The sequence below is a fragment of the Chiloscyllium plagiosum genome, unplaced genomic scaffold (genome assembly GCF_037043375.1).
Source record: "Chiloscyllium plagiosum isolate Xiang-an unplaced genomic scaffold, Cpla_swu_hap1 HiC_scaffold_31, whole genome shotgun sequence".
In the NCBI taxonomy this organism is placed as follows: Eukaryota; Metazoa; Chordata; class Chondrichthyes; order Orectolobiformes; family Hemiscylliidae; genus Chiloscyllium; species Chiloscyllium plagiosum.
Genome location: NW_028270169.1, coordinates 2,043,548 through 2,068,677, shown reverse-complemented (window position 1 = coordinate 2,068,677; position 25,130 = coordinate 2,043,548). Strand labels below are relative to the sequence as shown.

Below are 25,130 nucleotides of genomic sequence, written 5' to 3'. Positions count from 1 at the left end.
AGAATACTTTACATGGATAAACGTATTTCAGTATAATTACCTGTGCCAGCTACTCTTATACCTTCGTAAATACACGGTACACTCAGTTACTGCTTACAGTTTGGAGGGATATGGGTCAAGCACAGACAAGTGCATCTAGTTTATCTTGGGATTATGGTCAGCATGGACTAGTTGGACCAAAAGGTCTGTTTTCATGCTGTATGACTCCACATAGAGCAGTCAGGGTTTGATCTCGGACTGGAGTGTGTACATTGCCACATTTGAGAGATGAAGCAGTGATTACTACTTTTGTCATTGTTGCCTCAAGGAAAAGGAAAAGGGATAATGAAACCATTTATAGATAATTGTTCTGCTTCAAAAATACAACTGGACCATTCCACACAGGAGTCTTGGGCTCATTTTCCCTTACCCATTAGCCACTACCCGGGGCTCTTCATGAAGGATTAAGGCAGAATCCTGTTTTAGGATGATGACTCACCTCTCCCAGTTACATTCCTCTTCCTCCAAACTCTATCCCTTCCCAATCAGAGGAATTCCTCCCTTGCATATCATCTTTCTACTACGTGGTCAGAAAAAAATGGAGAGAAGCCCATGATCATACAGCATCAACCCTCTAACATGACAGCTGCAATTCTTAACTTAGCTGAACAGCATTCAGTAGTAAATTAATCGATCGATATAAACAATGCCAATCATGTTCAAAGTGAGCAATACTTACCCAATACACATGGGAATTCTGTGCTTCCTGTAATTAAATTAAATGTTGTAAGAATTTGAGGTCAATATCTTTGAAAACAGTTTGAAACAGTTAGATAGAGCCTTCACTGCAACGCAGCAAATGGCATTTTCTCTGAACTGAAAGCATTCATTTGTACAAACCAGTTACAGTGGTGCTTTAGAAAGTTAGCTGCACATACAGTGAAAGTGTCCATAGAATAGTTAAACAGCCACAGGCCTTACAGTCTCAGGGACAAGCAGCTAAACATACACTCTGAAACAAACTGCAACATCAGCACAATTTAGACATTGTTGTCCAAAGAGTAAGCCAGGCTTCCACTCACTATCCCTCCAAACAAACACAACATTATTCATGTGAGTGACCTCGAGCTAAGGCCAGCACTCTCCGTGGCAGCGATTAATTAATTCACCTCATCCACCCTAGAACATGAGAGAGTTCATACCTCATCCACCTTCCTCCAGCTCCTGCAGGACAGCCTTGTTTGCTATCTGTAACTTGTGCAATGCTAGCAACGGAACCTCTTCCTGTCTAAACAGGGTCAACAATAGTCTCCTTCAGTGCTGTACCTGTCTATGATTCTAAGGCAACTCCACTAGTCCTGAAGAAGGGCTTATGCCCGAAACGTCGATTCTCCTGTTCCTTGGATGCTGCCTGACCTGCTGCGCTTTTCCAGCAACACATTTTTCAACTCCAGTAGTCACCACCATGCAGGAAGGTCAGTGCTTTAGAAATGAGCACAGGCCTGCGACATGAACATTTAAGTGAACATTTCAATTGCTGGATAGGTTGGACTATGCCCACAGCACATACCAAGCTACATGGATAATTACAACAAAATGTTGGTGTGTAAACTGTGACACGGTGGCAGTGTCCCTATCTCTGATCCAGGAAGTCAAGATTCAAGTCCCACCTGTTCTAGAGGTGTGTCATAACATCATTGAAGATTGATTAGAAAATATCTAAACAGTGAAATGGAAAGTATAGAACTTGAACAGGACATAAACAAGTTAGTGGAAGAGGCAGGCAGGTGGCAGATGATGTTCAATACACAAAAGTGTGAGGTGATACATTTTAATAAGAACAACGTGGACAGGCAAAGCAAAGTAGGGATACATTGTAAAGGAGTGCAGGAGTAGAGGGACTTGAGTATATACAGTGTTCACAGAACATTGAAAGTGGCAGACACAGAGAGCAGTTAATGAGCAAACAGTGCCCACAGCTTTATTAACAGGGACATAGCATACAAGATCAAGGAGGTGATGCTAAACTTGTACAAGACACTTGTTAGTCCTCACCTGGAGTAGTGTATACAGTCCTGGGAGTCACACTATAGGAAGGGTGTGAACATACTGGAGCGAGTGCAGAATTGATTTCCAAGAATAGCTCTAAGGATGAAACACCTCATTATGACAGTAGATTGAAGAAGTTGGGAGATCTGATTGAAGTTTTCATGAGGAAGCTGAATGGGGGTGGGGGGGGGGGGGGGGGGGGGGGGAGGGGGGCACTGCTCCCACTTGTAAAATCCACTTCATCCACTTCTCAACCAATCAGTACCCTCAAACCTATGCAATATACATTTCTGTTCTCTTTGAGATTTAGTGTTATTGTACTTCTGTCCTGATGAATCCAAATGAAAAGCTGCATTAGCGTGACCTTTTACCAGCAAAACCCATTTAGAGGCATTGTGTAAAATTAACGGAGAAAGCTTAAATTCATTAGCAAGTTTTATCAAGCATTGTTAGCACCAACATGAAAGAAATCCTGGGGTGTCATACAGGCCAGCTGGAGATTCTTACCCGCATGCCCATGTAGAAGGGTATAACAGTAACGCGGATGTTCTCTGTTGTTTCTCGATGTACATCAGAGAGCTCCAGCCAGGGATGGTTCTTCTCCTGCCAAGCACGCAGCGTATCTCTGGCTACAAATGGCAAGGCTGCTGGGTGAAATAGCGCAACATTTTAAATCCAGATCCATGTCACTTGGACAAACCAACACAGATACTGAAAACCAACTGGACAATAGTAAGTTTTCCCACTATGTTTTATTTTTCAGTGGAATTTGAGAGTTACTAATAATGCTAGCATTTCATAGTATCCTTTCAGTTCAGCAGCAGGCCATTTGGCTCATTGAGTCCACATCGACCCTCCGAGGAGCATCCCATCCAGACCCACCACTCCCCATGCTGTCCCTGATGTCCCATGGCTAAACCACTGACCCTGTACATCCCTGGACACTACGTGCAATTCAGCATGGCTGATCCACCTAACTTGCACATCTTTGGACTGTGGGAGGAAATGGGATCATCCAGAGGAAACCCACACAGACATGGTGAGAACATGCAAATTCCACAGATAGTCACCCGGGCTGAAGTTGAACCCAGGTCTCTGGCACTGTGAGGCAGCAGTGCTAACCGTTCAGCAGCCCATTTATTACCCTTCAATTGCCCTGGAGAAAGTACTGGTAAGTCTTTAAGTCTGTTAAGCAACAATTCCACAACAATGCCAAAGGCAATGCTGAAATAATGCAACACAGAATTCTGGAGTATTTTCACTGAGGCTAGAGGCCTACTTTACCTCAGTCTAGTACCCATTCCTCAATGAGTGAGTAGGCTATTAGATCACAGAGAAGATTATAGTTGATCACAATCCATATCTGTAATACCCTGCAAATCCTTTCCGCTGCACTATTGTATGATTCTTAGTGACCAGGAGATGGGATCGGACCAATTTTCTTCCCCTAGCTCAAAGCTGCTTCTGTTGCTAATGTAATTTCCCCGGTGTGCTAACTGTTTTGTATATCAGAAAAATCCTGTGGATTGCAAAGACCAAAAGAATTCAGTAGGGGTCAAAGTCAACATTTCTCCCTCAATCAATGTTGAATCATATTGGGGAATGAAATGTTAACGTTCTACACAGATACCGCTCAGATGCTCCAGGATTTTTTAATTTCATAGGATCGTTGATGTGGCCTGTGGAAAAATATCACGTTATTGGAGTTTCTTGAAGAAATGCTGTACTGCAGGTTAGGTACAACATTACAGCAAAATAAAGGGATATCCTCTATGCAGTGGTTATATCTACCCAGAGGGCTCTTCCTGACAACAAAGGGTATCTCAAATTGGAAGAGTTTAGCACCACAGCTCCTCATCTTGAGTAGCAGGAAAATTATATTCACAACATATAGTTACCTTAATATTGTCCCAGAAATACCTCAAAGCACTTAGCATTGAAATAATCATGACAGATGTCCATTAACTAGCAGTTAACTAGAATCATTCTGACAGATTACTAAACAGCCAATAAGTCTGCTGACAGTGACATTCATCGAGAAAGGAAAATGCTTGGAGAGTGGGTCATTTTTTTGACAAATGAGTTTTTTTACAAAAATGAAACATCACAAAAACTTGCTTGTTTGAGCTGAAGACAGTAGAAGTTCTTCAATATGCTGAATATTTCTATTTCACAATGCATTAGACTGCCATCTTGCTCCATTTGTAATTCATCTCCAATTTGATTAAGCCGATGTCTTTAGGTCTGAAGCACTGCAGTAAATCCTGACGCCATATTTCTCGAGTGGGCCATGGTGGGTGCATACAATCGGCATCAGCTGGATCCTGCCAGAGTTCCTGGGATGGGAGCAGTGAACATGCTGATGACCCATTGCAGACAACACTCGAGAGAAACCCTGGTGAACGTTTAGCTTTTCGAAATCAAGGCTGTTGTAATCCATGGGTTTGTATGATCTACACAGCAGGCCAACAGTGACATTGTTTAAGCCTCCACTGAAGGACAGCACCTCTGATGGTGCGGGGCTCCCGCAGCATTGTCCTTTGGACAGTCTGGCACTCCCTCAGTAGTGAGCCTTTGTCAGTGTGGCCTTATCAGAATGTTTGCTCCACTTCCAGAGTGGGATTTGTATCCACAACATTTCAGTGGGGACTGAGCATAGCAGACATTGCCACAAACGGTGCCAAGTGAAATCTCTCTTTCAGTTCAAATTCATTTCTGGCCTTAATTATACTCAGCTCTGTATCCTGATCTTCAGTCTGATGCCCATAAATAACATTCTACAAAATCTAACAACTGTAAAATTACACAAAATACTTCACAGAAGCAAAGCAGAGAGAAGCTTGTTTAGAGGCTGAATTCTGACATACCTTTTGAAGTGTCATAGGAGAGAAATCTTTCAAATAACTCATGCTGGATGGGGCTTCTATCTGAGGAGCTGTAAGGCAGGATGTCTTCATGGCTCACATAGTCTAAACCTAATACAAGAGAAATGTTCATTCATACCTTTCAAACACACTTACAAGCTTTTGTTAAGGAATTGCATTACACAAGTAATGGTTTCATAAGCTGTGTGCAGCCTCTCCAGCAGCACCTACATCTTATTCCCAAACTAGAATCCCTTGTGCTTGCAGCTTTCTTTCCTCCATTAAGACTCTTACTTATACAATGCTGTTAATGCAGGAAAACATCTCACAGTGCTTCACAGGAACATTATCAAACAAAATTTAAGACTGAGCCTAATGAAGAGGTGCATCCAAAAGCTTGGCCAAAGAGGGCGTTTGAAGAGTTTTAAAAAATGAGGGGTTTAGGGAAGGATCTGGATATTTTGGGAAGCTGAACAGACCGTTGCTTATGGTGGAGTGATTAAAATGGGGAAGTCAACAGCCAGAATGAAATAAGCACAGGTACCCTGTGGATTATTGGGCTGGAGGAAGTTATGGAGCCAGGGAGGAACAAAGTCATGAAAGGGTATGAAAACAAAAATATGATAGTTTGAAAATCAAGGTACTGCTGGACTTCAAACAAATGTAAACAATGCAGGGGTGATGGATGAAATGGACTTGATGCAAGTCAGGGCACAGGCAGCAACTTTAGATGACATGTAGGTATGATTCCATACTGGCTCACAGCACCAAAGAAGCCTCTTCTGTGACCACTCCTCAAACTAGACAGTAAATAGTGTGGGTCTGCAGCTTATTTAGCTTGGGAGGTAGATCACACTTGAACTGGATGCGATTTTGTCTCAAAGCAATGCCCAAAGCATAAACAGGAATGGAAAGCCTGATCAATTTTCCTTCATTCTTCCAGGGATGCCAAAGCAACCTATTTTATTTCAACTAACTTTATAGCAACAATAGAAGATCCATGATCAAACCCAGAGCTTTCCTGCTTTTGCGCAAACAAAACAACAGCAATTTACCTGGAATAGCATAAAGCGCTCTGCTGTCATCATGGTTAGCAAGAAAGGTTACTGCTTCCGTCTGTGACCTTTGAGACTACAACAGAAAAGCACACATTCAATCACTGGGTGCTAAACAGAGGTTAACAGTGGCTGGGTTTATTGCTGTTTGCATCACAAAGGTTATGAACACCAGTACAACATTAGGTGAATGCTACAATAGAAAAACAAGAATTGCTGATTTGTTGATTCATGTATGATGTTGCAAAAGGATTCAAAAAAGAACTATTCCCACATTCCCATAGCTCCTACAAATCTCTGGAAGCACTAATTCTCACCCAATAGATCTGATTTTTATTCACCATCAATTTTGTTAAAACTATACAAGGTATTAGTCAGACCAAACTGGAATAACGAATAGTTCTAGGGTCACTTACTTAAGATAAGATATCCTGCCAAAGCACAAAGACCAGAGAAGGTTTACCAGACTGATAGCAGCTCTGGAGGGACCGTCTTATGAAGAGAGGTTAAGTAGGTTGGGCCTGTGTTCTTTAGAGTATAGAGGAATGAGAAGCAACCTTTGTGAAATATAGAAAATTCTTAGAGGACTTGGCAGGGTAGATGTGGAGAGGTGTTTTCCTTTTGTGGGAGAGTCTAAGACCTGAGAGCACAATCTCAGAATAAAGGGTTCGCTCATTTAACACAAAGATGCGGAGGAATTTCTTCCTTCAGACAGTAGTGAAGCTGTGGAATTCATTTCCAAAGAGGGCTGTTGAGCTGTTGTTAAATATATGCAAGGCTGAGAGTGACACATTTTTAATCAGTAAGGGTTATGGGAAAAGGCTGGAAGGTAGAGTTGAGGATTATAAGATCATGATCTCACTGAATGGTAGCCTCAAAGGACTGAGTGGTCTAGTTCTGCTCCTTAGTCATATGGACCTTCTGCTCCAACCCAAACTCTTCTTTAAAGCAGCCCAGGTTACAGTTAATGAGATGCTGGTTGTTTCCCAGTATTTTATTCAAACCATCAGTCTCTGTTTAAAGACAGAGTGGGTACATGAGCGGATAGTCCATGTAGATAGAGAGCTAGGCTCAGGTCTTAACTGGTCGATATGCTAGTCCTTGTGAGGACATACAGAACAGTGAAAAACATTCAGAGCATTGGTTGATAGTAAACTAATCCGGACTCTATTCTGTAAGGCTCAGCACCACTGACCAGTAGCTTTCCCTGCGCTGAGACTTCAAGAATGATGGAGTAATTTATACATAAATACAACATACCATGTCAGGAAAATACTCATAACAGTTCCTTTCCTTCTGTCTCACACTACGTTTCCACTTAGAGCCCACACATCATGACAATTTTTTTTAATAGCTGAAAACATTCTGGAAACTCTCCATCCTTCAGGGGTTTCCCCAAAGAGTCACAAACCTGCTTGACAGCATTTTTAGAATATACGTTCCCACACAAAAATCTCTAACTGCATCGTTCTGATTAAGCCATCCACTCCCTGATTGCTGGTGTGCAGTGCTCACACTTACTATATGAGGACAGTCCCTGGTATCGATCAACACTTGGTAGTAGGTGTGCGTTTTGCCCTTGACCTCTTTGGAACCTTGAGTTCCTGAGTTTTCTGTTTTACTGCGAGAGAGACACACAATGGGTTAATTTGCAGCATGAAGCTGGAGAATAATAAGCATAAACATGGCATGTTCCCACTTCAAACAGCAAGGGGTTATCTGGATATACCTTCAAAGCACTGATATGAGCAAACAGGGCAGAAAATTGTCAGGGTAACATTGGAAAAACATTTCAAAAGAACGAGAAGCATCATGAAAGTAACTTAAATAAGAATTCATGCAATCTCATTTACAGGATTTCTGACATCACTAATAGACTCTCTCAAACAGCAGTAATCCTGTTTATGTATCCCACTTGGGATTCACCAGATTTGTGTTAAAGTCACTATGATAAAATTGGAGAAATTTCTGGTGCAAACATTTAGCTTGAAGTTTAAAACAAATTACTCCGCTTCATTCCATTCACATTATGTAAATGAGAAACAAAAACAGAAATTGCTGGAAAAGCTCAGCAGGTCTGGCAGCATCTGTGAAAAAGAAATCAGAGTTAACGTTTCTGGTCGAGTGACCCTTCCTCAGAAATATTGGTTTTTCTTTCAGTTTCCACTTTGTAAATGGTTGTAGTAGCTCTGCCCTATTCTGTCAATCAAACTGGACAGTACCTTCAATAGAGTCCTTGGCAGTAACGTTCCCAAACCCAGCATTTGGACTTTGTGCTGGGCACACTGGGCCCCACCATGCCCTTCCCAACAGGTTATGGACTGGACCCTGTCTGCTAACTCAGCTCCTTAAGCATGCACTCCCCACTGTCTATCTCCCTCCCTGCTGAAAGTGTATACTCATTGCAATGATGAAACTACACAGGCATTATTCAATGCACCTGCCACTAACTGAGCACAGAAGGTGGTTAGACATGGGATATTCCTGGTCTATACAGCTAGTCACCATCTGGGATGTCATAGTTGTTTAGGATGTGCCTGCCATCACCAGGGCTCACAGCAGCCATGCAAATACAGATCAGAACTGAAACCCAGAATGCCCGAGCCAATTGAATAAGCTCAATGAGCTATTCTTCAAAACATTGAATAATCGCAAAAATGTAACCCTGGCAGTTAAGTTAGCTCTTTGTACATGATTAAAATGTCAAATCACAGATGTAATGGTGCAGGAGGCAATTCAGCCCATCATGTCTACACCAGCTCATGAAGAGCAGCATTATCTACTGCCAATCCCTTGCTTTTCTCCCCTCCCCAAACTCTTGCACATTAAACTAAAGGCAACTTATCTGAGAAATAGAAATCAGTGAAAGCCACGCAAATCATATTGGAATCTTGACAAACCACTCGTTAGCTTTAATGCTCAAGATTGATGAGCAAGATAAAATATTTGCCATCAACAAGCTGTTTTGAGGACCCTATCCTCTTACCTGTCAGAGCTGCAAGATGCGACATCTCGGTCATATAGCCTGGCATGCCAGGGGAACAGGACTATCCCTCGGTAACCAAACACACTGTGCAGAAATAGCTATAGGAAGAGGACATAAAAAGGTCAGAGGCTGCTGCAGTAATTCAGAATAAAGCTACACCATTACAGCCAGTGCTGAGAGCCACACTCCTGGCCAGAGCAACAATAATGCAAATGAAAGAAGCAGTCTATTTTGGTCTCAAATCTACTCTGCTCTGTTCTACTGTACAATATGATCAAAGTTAATCTTAGAATTCAACTCCCCTGCCAGGTGTGAGGGGACGTCAGTGCTGCTGGCTGGACCAGCCTTTATTGTTCATCCTCAACTGACCTTGAACAGAGTGCCTGGTGAGGCCTTTCCATAGGGCAGTTAAGAGTCAACCATATAGCCGTGGGTCTGCAGTCACAAACAGGCCAGACTAGATAAGGATTCCCTAACTTTAGTAAACCAGATAGATATTTACAACCATCTGCAATGGTTACACAGTTGCCATTTGAAAAGCTTTTATAAACTCAATTTTTTAAATTGAATTTAATTTTCAACAACTGCTCTGCTAGGATTCAAATTCATGTCCCCTGAATATTAGCCCAGGATTGTAGATGACTGGTCCAGTAACATGAACATTACACTATTACTTCCTCCAAACATCTCAGTGTCTAACTACATCAATCTTGAATATACTCTGGCTGGACATTTACAGCACTCCTAGCAAACAAAATTCCAGAAGTTCCCAACTCTCAGAATCAAGACATTTTTCATCTTAGTCCAAAATGGCTGAACTTCATAACCTGAGTCAGTGAACTGTAATTCTAGACCCATCCCAATATTCATGCTGTCAAATACTCTCAGAATCTGCTTTGTTTGAAAAAACTCTTCTCGCATTCTCCGAAACATCAAGCAAAGAGCAGTGAACAGCTCGTTCAGTACAAAGCCAAACAAGCAGCCAATGTCTGTACCCAGTATTCAATGCCAGAAAGTGAAGAGAGAGGGGGTTGGACTCACCATCTAAGGGACTGGGTCTTAGGGTGGGACAGTGGCTCAGTGGTTCGCACTGCTGCCTTACAGCGCCAGAGACCCAGGTTCAATTCCAGCCTTGGCCAAGCCAAGCTGCATTTTATGGCTTAGAAAGGGTGGATGCTGGGAAATTGTTTCTGTTAGGCGGGGAGACTAGGACCCATGGGCACAGCCTTAGAATTAGAGGGGGTAAATTTAAAACGGAAGTGAGGAGACATTTCTTCAGGCCAGAGTGGTGGGCCTATGGAATTCAATGTCATGGAGCACAGTGGAGGCCGGGACGTTAAATGGCTTCAAGACAGAGATTGATAAATTCTTGATCTCGCAAGGAATTAAGGGCTACTGGGAGAATTTGGGTAAGTAGAGTTGAAATGCCCATGGACATCCAGTCCCTGTACACCTCCATCCCCCATCACGAAGGACACAAAGCCCTCCGCTTCTTCCTTTCCCGCCATACCAACCAGTACCCTTCCACTGACACCCTCCTTCGACTGACTGAACTGGTCCTCACCCTGAACAACTTCTCTTTCCAATCCTCCCACTTCCTCCAAACGAAAGGAGTAGCCATGGGCACCCGCATGGGCCCCAGCTATGCCTGCCTCTTCGTAGGATATGTGGAACAGTCCATCTTCCGCAACTACACTGGTCCCACCCCCCACCTTTTCCTCCACTACATCGATGACTGTATCGGCGCCACCTCGTGCTCCCATGAGGAAGTTGAACAGTTCATCCACTTCACCAACACCTTCCACCCCGACTTCAAATTCACCTGGACAGTCTCAGATTCCTCCCTCCCCTTCCTCGACCTTTCTATTTCTATCTCAGGCGACCGAATCAACACGGACATCTACTACAAACCGACCGACTCCCTCAGCTACCTGGACTACACCTCCTCCCACCCTGCCCCCTGTAAAAACGCCATCCCATTCTCCCAATTCCTTCGTCTCCGCCGCATCTACTCCCAGGAGGACCAGTTCCAAAAACGTACAACCCAGATGGCCTCCTTCTTCAAGGACCGCAATTTCCCCCCCGACGTGGTCGACGATGCCCTCCACCGCATCTCCTCCACTTCCCGCTCCTCCGCCCTTGAGCCCCGCCCCTCCAACCGCCACCAGGACAGAACCCCACTGGTCCTCACCTACCACCCCACCAATCTCCATGTACAGCGTATCATCCGCCGTCATTTCCGCCACCTCCAAACGGACCCCACCACCAAGGATATATTTCCCTCCCCTCCCCTATCAGCATTCTGTAAAGACCACTCCCTCCGTGACTCCCTCATCAGATCCACACACCCACCAACCCAACCTCCACTCCCGGCACCTTCCCCTGCAACCGCAGGAGGTGCAACACTTGCGCCCACACCTCCCCCCTCACCTCCCTCCAAGGCCCCAAAGGAAACTTCCATATCCGCCGCAAATTCACCTGCACCTCCACACACATCATCTATTGCATCCTCTGCACCTGATGTGGCCTCCTCTATATTGGGGCGACAGGCCGCCTACTTGTGGAGCGTTTCAGAGAACACCTCTGGGACACCCGGACCAACCAACCCAACTACCCTGTGGCTCAACACTTCAACTCCCCCTCCCACTCCACCAAGGATATGCAGGTCTTTGGACTCCTCCATCGCCAGACCACAACAACACGACGGTTGAGGAAGAGCGCCTCATCTTCCGCCTAGGAACCCTCCAACCACAAGGGATGAACTCGGATTTCACCAGTTTCCTCATTTCCCCTCCCCCTACCTTGTCTCAGTCAAATCCATCGAACTCAGCACCGCCTTCCTAACCTGCAATCTTCTTCCTGACCTCTCCGCCCCGACCCCAGTCTGACCTATCACCCTCACCTTGACCTCTTTCCACCTATCGCATTTCCAACGCCTCTCCCCCAAGTCCCTCCTCCCTACCTTTTATCTTAGCCTGCTGGACAAACGTTCCTCATTCCTGAAGAAGGGCTTATGCCCGAAACGTCGATTCTCCTGTTCCTGGGATGCTGCCTGACCTGCTGCGCTTTTCCAGCAACACATTTTCAGCTCTGATCTCCAGCATCTGCAGACCTCACTTTCTCCTCCTTGAAATGCCCATCAGCCATGATTAAATGGTGGAGTGGACTCGATGGGCTGAATGGCCTTACTTCAACCCCAATACCTTCTGGTCTTAGAGAGTCCATGCCCACCCTTCCATCTAGGGACTGGGTCTTGGTGTGGATCTTCCGATCCGCCACCCGCCTATCCCTGCCCAGCCAACACCAGATGTCTGTTTCCAGCTTCACCCCCAGAGTCAGAGTCACTTTAAAGCTCCGCTCAAACACTTACCTGCCCAGTTTCATATTTTCCCTGTTGCTTGAGAGCCTCAAATACTCCAACTGGCTCCAAAACTTTGCCTTCAGGTCGATTCCTGGGATAACAAAAAAAAAGACGGATTTCAGAAGAGACCTCAATGACGGTATTGACAACCTGTAAGCTGCCTATGTATTCACAGTTACAGCCACATTTTTCCACAGCACAGGATACTGCCATTCCCGAAATATAAGAAAATTTAGTACAATTTACAGCTATTCAATGGCAAGTGACATTTGGGCTATTTAAGTGATAGGCAATGACTATCTTTAACAATAGAGGATCTAACCATCACCTTTTGACATTCAATGGCACGCTCATCACTGAATCCTCACCATCAACATCATAGTCCTTACTGTTGACCAGAAATTGAACCAGACTAGCCATCTAAATATTGGGGCTACACAGCAAGTCAGACGCTGGGAATTCAGGGAAATTCAGTCATGTGAAATGGCAGTTGCTGGCTTGGCCAGCATTTATTGTCCCCATCCCTAATTGCCCTGGAAATGGTAGTGCAGACCTACTCTCCTGAACCTTTGCAGTCCATGGAGTATAGGTACATTGGCAATACCATTAGAGAGCTAGTCCAAAGATCTTGACTCAGCGACAGTAAAGGAACGGCGATATATTTCCAACTCAGGATGGTGATTGGCTTGGAGGGGAACTTGCAGTGGAAGAGGCTCCCATGTATCTGCAGCCCTTGTCCTTTGAGATGGAAGTGGTCATGGATTTGGAAGGTGCTACCTGAGGATCTTTGGTGAATTTCTGCAGTGCATTTTGTAGATGGTACACACTGCTGCTACTGAGCGTCGTGGTGAACAGAGTGGACATTTGTGGATGTGGTCCAGAATGTGGTGCTAAGAAGTTCTCCTCCTCTCTCTACAAAGATCTGCGTCTCTCTCACTGCAACCCCCAGGTTGTCTCCTCTGCCCTGAAGCAGCTACCTCCCCCCAGCTCCATCCCCCTCCCATTTATCTCTCCACCCCGGAGACTCCCTGCCTCATTCCTGATGAAGGGCTTTTACTTGAAATGTCGATTTTCCTGCTCCTCGGATGCTGCCTGACCTGCACCACACTCTGGACTGTAGTCTCCAGTACCTGCAGTACTCATTTTCGCCGAGCCTATTTGTGGATGTGGTGCCAATTAAGTGGATTGCTTTTTCCTGGGCGGTGTCAAGCTTCTTGAGAGTTGTTGGTGTGGCTGCCATCACACCCCTTACTTGTGCCTTGTGGATGATAGACGGGCTTTGTGGAGTGAGAAGGCGAGATCCTCGCCGCAGTATTCCTAACCTCTGATATGTTCTAGTAACTACTGTATTTATTTGGCTAGTCCAATTGAGATTCTTGTCAATGGTAACCTCTAGGATGTTGATAGTGGGGAATTCTGTGATAGTAACACCATTTAATGTCAAGGGACAGTGGTTAGATTGTCTCTTACAGTCATTGAGAGGTACAGCATGGAAACAGACCCTTCAATCCAACTTGTCAATTCCAACCAGATATCCTAACGTAATCTCATTGAGCCAGCACATGGCCCAAATCCCTCTAAACCCTTCCTATTCACATACTTATTGGAGCAGGTCATTGCGTGGCAACTGTGTGGCAATCATGTTACTTTCCACTTTTCAGTCTAAGCCTGGATATTGTCCAGATCGTATTGCATTTAAACATTGACTGCTTTAGTATCTGAGGAGTTGTGAATGGTGTTGAACATTGCACCATCATCAGTAAAATCCTCAATTCTGGCATTCTGATGGAGGGAAGGTCATTGGTTCGAGCTAAGATACTACCTTGAGGAACCCCTGTAGAAATATCCTGGTGTTGAGGTGACTGCTCTCCAATAACCACAGGCATTTTCCTTTGTGCCAGGTATGATTCCATCCAGAGAAATTGTCCCCAACATTAATTTCAGTTTTCCTAAGGCTCCTTGATGGGACATGCAGCCTTGATGTCAAGGCCTATCACTCCCACCTTCCCTCTGAAATGCAGCTCTTCTGTCCCATGTTTGAACCAAGTCTGTATTGAAGTCAGTGTCTGAGCCCTGGCAGAGCCCAAACTGGGTTGCTGAGTAGGTGCTACTGGATAGCACTGATTACAGGACCTTCCATCACTTTACTGATGATTGAGAGTGAACTGATGGGACGGTAATTGGTTGGGTTGGATTTGTCCTGCTTTTTGTATACAGGACATACCTGGACAATTTTCCACCTTGTCAGGTAGCTGCCAGTGTTGTAACTGTACTGAAAAAGCTTGGCTAGGTGAGCAGCAAGTTCTGGAGCACAAGTCTTCACTACTATAACCGGAATGCTGTCAGGGCCCATAGCCTTTGCAGTATCCAGTGTCTCCAGCTGTTACTTGATATAATGTGGAATGAATCAAATAGGCTGAAGACTAGTATCTGTAATGCTGGGGACCACTGGAGGAGGCCGTGATAGATCATCCATTCAGCATTTCTGGCTGAAGATTGCTGTGAATGCTTTCGCCTTATCTTATGCATCGATGTGCTGGGCTTTTCCATCATTGAGGATGGGGATATCCGTAGAACATCCTTCTTCAGTGAGTTGTTTAGTTGTCCACAACTATCCATGACTGATGTGGCAAAAATGCATAACTTCTAACTTATGTGTTGGTTGTGCAATCGTATAGCTATATCTATCACTTGCTGCTTATGCTAAATAAAAAAAACAATAGAACTGCAGGCACTGGAAATCAGAAGCAAAAACACCAATTGATAGAAAATCTCAGCAAATCTGGCAGCATCCGTGGAGAGAAACCAGATTTAACATTTCAGATCCGGTGACCGCTCCTCGGAACTGACGGTAATTGGAAGAGGTTGATTTTTATGAAAAGATAGGATTGGGGAAAAGAGAGCAAGGAGTAAATGATAGGTGGAGATTGGGCCCAAAGAGAGAGAGAGAAGAACAACTGGACAGACAAAGGAGTGGATAATGGTCAGCTGAGGAGAATGAATGGCTATTAATGGGGACTATTGGTGGCTAACAATGGTAGTGTGTAATAGTAGATTGTGTGATAACAAGGGAGAGGGAGTTGGGTTAAGGACATGAGAAAAGCTGCCTCAAGCCCAGGTTGTAGACTCCCCAAGCGGAAAACGAGGTGCTGTTTTTGCAGCTTGTGCTGAGCTTCACTGGTGCACTGCAGCTTGCCCACGACAGAGATGTTAGCCAGGGCACAGCGTGGTGTGTTCAAGTGACAGAGGCAACTGGGAGTTCAGGGTCTTTTTGCAGACAGAACATAGGTGTTCTGTGAACCAGTCACCCGGAGTCTACACTTCACTTCATTTCTCCAATGCAGAGGAGGCCACATTGTGAGCAGTGAATGCAATAGATTAGATTGAATGAAGTGCAGGTAAAATGCTGTTTCACCTGGATGGTGTGGTTGGGCGCTTGGATACTGAAGAGGGAAATAGTAAATGGGCATATCTTACACCTTCTGTGATTGCGGGTGAAGGCGTCATGTGTTTGGGGGTATTGGGAATGAACCACAGTGACCCAGAAGGAACAGTCCTTGTGGAAGGCTGACAAGAGAGGGTAGGGAAATGTGTGTCTGCTGGTAGCATTCTGTTGGAGGTGGCAGAAATTGTGGCTAATAATTCTCTGAATGTGGATGTGGGTGGGTGAGGACAAGGGGGACCATGTCACTCGTGGGAGGGAAAAAAAGGGGTTGAGGGCTGATGTATAGGAGGTGAATTGAACCAACTGTTTATACTGTTTGGCATGCAAGCAGTCCCATTTGTAGCTTCACCAGGTTGACACCTCATTTTCAGGTATGCCTGGTGCTGCTCCTGGTATGCCCTCCTCCACTCTCATAGGTAGAAAGTGAAATTTGTTGACTTTGTCAGATCCCTAACACTTTTACCAAATTAGTTTCTTCCAGACATAGAATCAATACTTAAGCTCAACTGAAAGAGAAGGTAGCTGGAAATGTGTTGCTGGAAAAGCGCAGCAGGTCAGGCAGCATCCAGGGAACAGGAGAATCGACGTTTCGGGCATAAGCCCTTCTTCCTGAAGAAGGGCTTATGCCTGAAACGTCGATTCTCCTGTTCCCTGGATGCTGCCTGACCTGCTGCGCTTTTCCAGCAACACATTTCCAGCTCTGATCTCCAGCATCTGCAGACCTCACTTTCTCCTGAAAGAGAAGGTACACTGTTTCTTCCAAAGTGGGTCATGTGGTCTAGATGATGTTACAAAAGGTGTAGGAGTGCACTGTACCTTTAAGAGAATTGAAAGCTAGCAGAACTACCTGACAGCACCAAGTGTTCTGAACAAGATACAATTTAACCTTTTGGTCCAGCAGCTAATGTAGCTGGTTGCCTGGAGACTAAAACAAATTTGAATTAGGCCAATCAGTTTAAATTATAACCAAAAAAAATTCAAACTCCAATCAAGTTTGAATTTAGTATAATGACAATATTAAAAAGCAATTGTGGGGGAATCGAAGATGGCAGTGATCTGAGATAATCACACTGCAGAGCTTTGCATCGCAGCAGGAACAGGACGGTCCTTTAACCCACCCAACCCAGGTCATCAGGATTTCTTGGGGTGTTGGAAAAATTGTGGAGCCCCAAGAAACATTTAAAAATTGACTTACCTGTATTTTCAGCTGTCCAGAAATGCCTAAAAAGGGAGGCGGAGCATCCGAGGCCGGGTCTGCAGCTCAGCCTGCAGCAGCCTCGGAGCCGATTACTCTCCAGGACCTGGTGAACCAGCTCTCAAAATCTCGCGAGATGTTGGGGAAACAGATTGAAGAGAAGCTGGCTCCAGTCTCTCTCATGCTGCAGAAGCATGAGCAGCAGCTGGGAGACCTGGAGAAGAGGACGGATGAGGTGGAGCACAGGGTCACAGTGGTGGAAGCTTATGCCAGTTCATCCAAGGAAGAGATCCAAGCCCTGAAGACGCAGGTTTGTAATTTGCGTGACCAAGTGGATGATCTTGAAAACAGGGGCAGGAGAAAAAACATTCGGATCATCGGTCTGTCTGAGGGTAAGGAAGGTGAGCGGCCTGCGGAATTTGTTGAAGATTGGCTTCCGAAATTCCTTGACTTAGAGATTAGCATGAGAGGATTGAAGATAGAGAGGGCTCACCGGGTCGCAGCACGGTCTGGGTCAACGCGCTCGTCCTTTCCTGGTGCGGTTCCATCATTACCGGGATAAGGAGAGAGTCATGGAGGCCTCCAGACTCCAGGGGAAGGATCCAAAGGCCCTAATTTACGAGGGGTCTAAGATCATGTTTTTTCAGGACTTTTCAGTGGCGGTGATCCAGAAACGAAAATCGTATGATGGTGTCAAGAGAAGATTGAAGGAGCTTGGGATTCCGTACTCGCTGAGATATCCGGCAGTGCTTCGGATCACCTTAGATGGATCCATGCATCTCTTTGACACATCAGAGAAGGCAAGAGACTTTGTGGACAAACTAACCTAAGTTAAACAATTGTAGTATGTATAAATATCGTTGCTTGGGTATGCGTTTATCATTCTATAAAAGAAATGGAGGAAATCCGGTTGGAGCTTTGTTTTTCTCACTTTTTTTAACCTCTATTGATAATAATTTGGTTCAAACTATGTCTGGCGGTGGTTAAGATGTACATTTTAAATTTCTAAGTTAGGACATACCAAAGGATGGGTGGGGTATTTATTCCTTTTTTTTAATAAAAGAATGTTTTTTTATTCATATTGATATTCTATGGGGTGTTTATTCTTTTTAGCTTGTGCTTGCGATGCGGCTCTAGTTGGGAGAAGTGAAGGTGGTTGAGATGGTTAGATGCCTATTTATGGACAGTTCGGGACGGGTAGTTGCCCCCCTCCGGGCAGGGGGTGCGTTCCCCTACTCAGCGCTATTGGTGCTTTATATGTTGGTTTGTTTTCTGGTTTTTATTGTTTTTTATTTTTAATAATTTTGTATGTTTGTTAAATGTAGTGGTTTTAGTTTATGTAGTTTTTATATTTGGTGGACCATGCGACACTAAGGTTCAGCAATTTGTGGTTCAGGTTCCTCCTCTCTGGAATTTAAATGTCATTGCAGAAGATTATGGCTAATGATTTGATTAAATGGCGTACCTGGAATATCAAGGGAAGTCGCTCACCAATTAAGAGGAAGAAGGTACTCTTGAGTCTTCGAGGAGAAAGTGAGGTCTGCAGATGCTGGAGATCAAAGTTGAAACTTTATTGCTGGAACAGCACAGCAGGTCAGGCAGCATCCAGGGAACAGGAGATTCGACGTTTCGGGCACAGGCCCTTCTTCAGGAATCTGAAGATTCCTGAAGAAGGGCCTGTGCCCGAAACGTCGAATCTCCTGTTCCCTGGATGCTGCCTGACCTGCTGTGCTGTTCCAGCAATAAAGTTTCTACTCTTGAGTCTTAGAAAGGAGGTGGATATTGCTTTGTTACAGGAGACCCATTTGGATGACAAGGAGCATCTGAAATTACAGCAGAATGGCTTTGACCGAGTTTATTTTTCATCATTTAATACCAGAAGTAGGGCAGAGGCCATATTGGTTAGGAAAAATCTCTCATTTAAATTGTTGGAATGTATTAAAGACACATACGGGAGGTTTGTAATTCTTAAAGCCTTGATAAATGGGGAAGAATATGGCATTTTAAATGTTTATTGTCCCCCAGCTTATCCTCTTAAATTCTTGGTAGATGCTTTTTCTAAACTGATAAGTCTCAAGTCTCGGCACATCATTATAGGGGGAGATTTTAACTGCCTCATGGACCCCACAGTAGACAGGTTGCCTAAAGGTCCCTCGATACCCTCTGCACAAACTAAACAGTTATTGGGTTTGTGTGGGGAATTAGGATTGGTGGATGTCTGGAGGTGTCTCCACCCTACAGGTGGGGATTTCGCGTTTTTCTCCAATCCACACAGATGTCACACGAGGATTGATTTTTTTCTGACCCCTGCGGTAACCCTGGATCTGGTGGCATCCTGTACGATTGGTAATATTGCCCTCTCTGATCATGCTCCAGAGTACCTCATGGTTAAAATTAAGGATGTTACAGTGGATTCAAGGTACTGGCGAATGGACCCCTTTATTCTCATGGACAGCAAGTTTGTGGAGTATTTCTCTAGGGAATTTCAGGCATTCCTAGACATCAACAAGGGCTCGGTTGATAGCTCATCTGTTCTCTGGGAAACTGCCAAAGCTTATGCCAGAGGGTTAGTTATTTCATATTCCACCAGTAGGAAGCGGCAGAAGGGTGAGCAGCAACGTCTCCTTGAAGCACGGTTGAAGGCAGCCGAGAAGGCCTATTTTGACAGACCCTCGTTGGTCAAACTACAGAGGATTACAGCATTCGGTCTGCACTAAATTCTGTGCTCACGCAGACGGCAAGGAAGGAGCTGGCTTTTGCAAAGTAAAGGTTATACGAGCATGGTGACAAGCCAGGCAAATACCTAGCATACCTTGCCAGAAAGAGGAGTGCCCCACAAACCATTACAGCGATTAGGGAAGGGTCTGGGAACCTAACATGTGATTCTAAAAAGATTAATGTGGCGTTCCAGAGATTCTACTCTAAGTTATATCTGTCTGAGAATTGTGAGGAGGGGCAGACCAAAATGGAATCCTTTTCTAGAGATCTGAAGCTCCCGGGTGTGACTCCCAAACAACAGTCCTCTCTCAATGCCCCATTGTCAAAGCAAGAAGTGCAGGAAGCTGTAAGGCAGCTTCAGAGTGGAAAGGCGCCCGGTCCTGATGGACTTCCCAGTGAATTCTATAAGGAATTTATAAGTATACTGTCAGGCCCGATGCTGAATATGTTTAATGATTCATACAGTCATGTTTGTCTCCCAACATCTCTGAGAGAGGCCAATATTTCACTTATCCTTAAAAAAGGAAGGATCCGGAAGACTGTGCTTCATACAGGCCCATCTCGCTCTTAAATATGGACTTTAAGATCCTCTCTAAGACTCTTGCGTTAAGGCTGGAGACTGTGTTACCCTCTATTATTAAAGAGGATCAGACGGGCTTCATAAAGGGTCGCAGATCCTCCAATAATGTTAGGAGGATGCTTAGCGTAATTCAAGCATGCCAACAGCAGTCAATACAGGGATTGGTGATTTCTTTAGATGCAGGGAAGGCATTTGACCGAGTTGAGTGGCCGTACCTTTTCTATACTCTAGACCGGTTTGGTCTGGGCAAAGTTTTCATAAGATGGGTAAAGGTTCTCTGCAGTGTACCTCTCGCTGCGGTCATTACCAATGGGTACGATCAAGCAATTTTAATATTTCTCGGGGCAGCCGGCAGGGCTGTCCCCTTTCACCATTACTTTTTACGTTGGTGATTGAACCGTTGGCAGAGGCCATTCGTGGGGATCTCAATATATCAGCTCCAGACGTGGGGCCAAAATTACATACGATCTCGCTGTATGCAGACGATGTTCTAATTTTCTTGACAAATCCAGCAGTCTCAGTGCCTTGCCTGATACAATGCATTCACGCGTTTGGCACTTTTTCAGGTATAAGATTAATTTTGCTAAATCAGAAGCTATGCCTATGGGTGGTCTTACAAAAGAGTTGGCTCTTGAGAGTGACTATAGATTCCCATTTAGGTGGTCACAGGGGGTTTCGTGTATTTGGACATATTCATTACTCCAGTTCTGGATTGGCTGTTCAAAGCCAATTTTACTCAATTATTTGAAAAAATTAAACAAGATCTCCAAAGATGGGAGGCACTTCCAGTCTCATGGTTGGGTCGGATAGCACTTATTAAGATGAATATTCTCCCCCGTTTGCTATACCCTATATGCTCCCCCTGGTTTTCAATAAACAAACACTCAGGAGACTGAACAGTTGGTTCAGCTCCTTTATCTGGCACCATAAACGGCCCCTCATTAAATTAGCCAAACTGCAGTTGCATTACAGATTGGGGGGAGTAGACCTTCCAGACATTAAAAATTACCAATTAAGCTCACTTTTGACCTACGTAAGTGATTGGGTTTGTGGGGACCCTCTTTCAATATGGCTAGATATCGAAGTCTCCCAGGCAAGGTGCCCCCTTACCAGTTTGCTGTTTTTGGACAAGGTGAGGACAGTTAGGGAATATTGCCATAACCCAATAGTCATCAATACTGTTAAAGCATGGAGGGCACTTCGGCAGAGGGAAGGTAATATTGGCAAAACATCTCTGTTTACACTTTTAGTGGGTATGCCGAGTTTTCAACCAGGTATGATAGATTCAGGATTTAAACGTTGGGCAGCTAGGGGTATATCTTGCATGGGTGATTTATTTGAGGGAGATGTAATGATGTCCTTCGATCAGTTAGTACGGAAGTTCGAGTTACCTAATAGAGACCTCTTTCGTTTTTTTCAAGTTAGGGATTTTATTTAAAAAAGGACCACACTTTTGACTGATCCCTATAAATCTGACATAGAAAGAGGGGTACTAAGGGCTAAGGGTACACTCTCTGTCAGTACTCTATATCACCAATTGGGGGGTGCCACCTCAGATGAGTCTGATCGACTCTGCAAGATGTGGGAAAGAGAGCTGGGTGTTGAAGTTTCTTCAGAGGAGGATATTTGGGAGAATGCAAGGAAGATATCAATTTGCAATAGGACCCATGCTTTACAGTTGAAGATTCTCCACAGGGTCCACTTAGCCCCAGACCGTTTGTCAAAATTTAAACCAGGAATACCTTCAGCATGCCCCAAGTGCAAGGTCTGTACGGGTACTCTTACCCATTGTCTTTGGTCTTGTGACAGGCTTCAAACATATTGGAGCGCTGTGGTGGGTTCAATGGAGAGGATTTTAGGTGTGGGGTGGAGAAGGACCCTATTTCGCTCCTTTTGGGCCTACCCAATGTATTTCCTGCAGACTCGCATAAGGCAAAACTTTTCAATATTCTTACGTTCTGTGCAAGGAAGAATATCTTGCTGGGTTGGATATCAGAAAACCCCCCCAGGCCTGTCAGGTTGGCGGAAGATTGTTATGGAGCATATTCCCCTGGATCTTCTCACAAATATGGTACACCACAAAACTGAGAATTTTTACAAGACATGGCAACCCTTTTTGAAATACCAGGACACAGATTTATCTGCCACACTAACAAGGGCTTTTATATAGCCGTAACAATTGTGTTTCATGAGTCCAATATCCAGGGAGGAGGAACTGTGAATGTATGAGTGTTTTGTTTGGCTGGGCTGAGTTATTACTATTTATTTATTTGTTTGTTGTTAGGTATTTATTTAGTTAGTTAAATAGCTAGTTTAGGTTTTTTTTAATTTTGTACTTCTCTATATATGTTTATACATTCGTATAGGAGGGTGGGTTGGGGAATATTTTATATTATTTGGGTTTAGTTTTGTACTATTTTTGTACTGTTTTGAATTGCATTGTTTTGTATTTGTTGTAATATTTAAAAATCTATTTTTTCTTAATAAAAATATATTATATAAAAAGCAATTGTATAATCATATACATTGGGGGTATAAAACCAAAACAAAATTGAACAGTTGGGGGAAGAATTGCCAAAGACCAACAGATGTAGGCTACTAGTCAGACCTCTCTGAGAGGTACCTGTCTAGAGAAGGAGTTTGCACAGAGAAAAAACATCGACAATGACCTGAAGAGCAAATCTACAGAGGAAGATACACAGGGAAGATTCGACAGCTGGCTGGAATTAAAATTTGAGTTTCTGGTAAATCTTAATCGGGAATTTATTGGTCTAATATTATAGAAGGGAAAGTAAAAGATAGGTTAGAGGAAGGAGTTGTAAATAATTGTTATACTCTAAGAAATGACGCTGTTAAGTTTTATTTTAAATAGTTATTGGCCTCTTGAATTTTCACAGATTACTGCACAGAATAAGTTTTTTGATTTAAATTAAGCAGGGCGGGGGGTTACCCTGTGTCGTAACAAAGTTAATCCAAGGGCCCACATGCTTTTCTGCTGGTTTAGGTTTAAAAGAAAAAGCATACTTGCATCGCTGCAGTGCCTGTTACATCTTTGAGACATCCCAAAACATACAACTTCAGTGAAGTACTTTCACAGTGAAGTCATTGCTGTAATGTGGAGAAACATGGCAACCAATTTACATACAGCAAGATCCTACAATCAGCAATGTGAGAATGGTCCAGGAAATGAATTGTGATGTTGGTTGAGGGATAGTGAGGTCATAAATTATAGGAGCTAAAGTAGGCCCTTCCATTCATCAAGTCTGTTCCACCAATCAATGAGATCATGGCTGATTTGATAATTCTCAAATCAAAGAAAAAAAAAGATAATTCTCAAATCGATTTTGTTGCCTTTCCCATAACTCTTAATTCACTTATGGGTTAAAAATTTGACTCAGCCTTGAATATAATTAACAATTCAGCCTCTGCAGTAGATGTTATCCTCAAAGCAAAAAAAAGTCCACAACTGTGTCTTAAAGATGGAACCCTTTCTCTGTGACTGCGTCCTCTTGTCCTAGATTTTACTAAACATGGAAATAACCTTTTCACAATTACAATATTCTTTGGGGATTTGACAGGGTATGTTTCAATAAGGTTGCCTCTCATTCTTCTAAACTCCAATGAGTACAAGCCCACCAAATCTCTCCACTAAGAAAATCCCTCTATACCTTAGATAAGGAATCCAAAACTCATCACAATATTCCAGATGTGGTCCAAGTATTCCTTTGTATGAGACCAAACTTCCTACTCATCTTTCTTGTTGCAAAATGTTATTAATGGCTATAAAGGTTTTGGATGGAAGCATGTTTTGGAATTGGGACTGCTTTTTGTATAGAGTCACTCCCATGTCCTGATCCATCCATATCCCCTCTCCAGTTTCAAGCCTTGCTTCGTGTCCGTTAACAAGAGTGTGGTGCCTTGCCTCATGCCCCTACACCTCCCTGCATTCCAAAATCACCACTCTATCATCTTCTCCCAACACAGTTTGCTGTGTATTGTTCCTCGGGGCAAGATTCCAGATGCTTTATTACCCACTTTCTCAACCCGTCTTGTCAACTTCAATGATCCATACCCCAGGTCCCTCAGTTCCTGCTTTCCTTTAGAATTGTTTGCTTTGGTTTATAGTGGCTCTCCACGTTCTCCCAAACAAACATCTAACAACTCATAGAATTAAACTGAACCCGTCACTTGTCTCCTGAATCCACCAACACGTGCCTAGTATTTCCAATTTTTTGGGGTCACCTGCCAACATTATAGGTGTCCTTTGTTAAAGTTCCAGTTTTTAACACGGAATCATTCCAAGTGGATTGCATAAACTACTAACTGTTGGAGCAGATGAATCTGCAGGGAATTCCCGAGAGATACAGGAATTGAGGATCTAGATTAAGGGGTCACCCCACCCCCCCCCCCCCTCAGGCTCAGGCCTGAGGCCGGGGCCTGAACCCCTGGCCTCCCGCTTACCTGGACGACAGGAGCCGGGCATGCTGCTGGCGCTGGCCCACACCGCAGGCCGAGCAAGCGGTCAGGGCCCGGAGCCGGAGCGCGGGGTTTGCGGCCAAAGCCGAGAAGCAGCGGCTCAGAGCCGGGGCCGCCATTGGTGCTGAGGGCCCGACGGTCAGCGAGTCCCGGACACACGGCCCAGTCCGACCCGGCCCTGGGGATCGGCAATGCCCGAGTCCGCTCTCCTGTGGCGTCACTGCAGGCTCGGACCCCACTCTCTCTCCGGGCGACTCGGTTCTCTCTCTCTCTCCCCCCCCGGGCTGCGGGCGGCCCCTCTTGGTCTCCTGCCCCGATCCCGGGAGTCTGCCCCGAACAAAGATGGCGGCGGCGGTCTGGCAGGTTGCCATGGAGACGGGGCCTATCGCGGCCTGAAGCCTGCGCCGCTGAGTCAAGGTCAG

At 44.5% G+C, this 25,130-nt stretch overlaps 1 protein-coding gene across 4 annotated transcripts in view; it reads right to left on the bottom strand.

The window, feature by feature from the left end:
• The window catches only part of poldip2 (polymerase (DNA-directed), delta interacting protein 2), an 85,296-nt gene extending 60,186 nt beyond the window's left edge, over positions 1-25,110 (bottom strand). The window contains exons 1-8 of one of the 4 annotated variants that reach the window (XM_087977128.1): positions 24,694-25,110; positions 12,304-12,385; positions 8,934-9,031; positions 7,469-7,568; positions 5,948-6,023; positions 4,896-5,003; positions 2,536-2,675; positions 719-745 (exon numbers count right to left, since the gene is read on the bottom strand). In XM_087977128.1, the coding sequence (XP_087833254.1) occupies positions 719-745; positions 2,536-2,675; positions 4,896-5,003; positions 5,948-6,023; positions 7,469-7,568; positions 8,934-9,031; positions 12,304-12,385; positions 24,694-25,079 (1,017 nt within the window). In that variant the 5' untranslated portion in view covers positions 25,080-25,110. The remainder of the gene's footprint in view (positions 1-718; positions 746-2,535; positions 2,676-4,895; positions 5,004-5,947; positions 6,024-7,468; positions 7,569-8,933; positions 9,032-12,303; positions 12,386-24,693) is intronic. The other 3 variants (XM_087977129.1, XM_043718045.2, XM_087977130.1) reach the window with 3 other exon arrangements.
• Between the last annotated feature and the right edge of the window lie 20 nt (positions 25,111-25,130).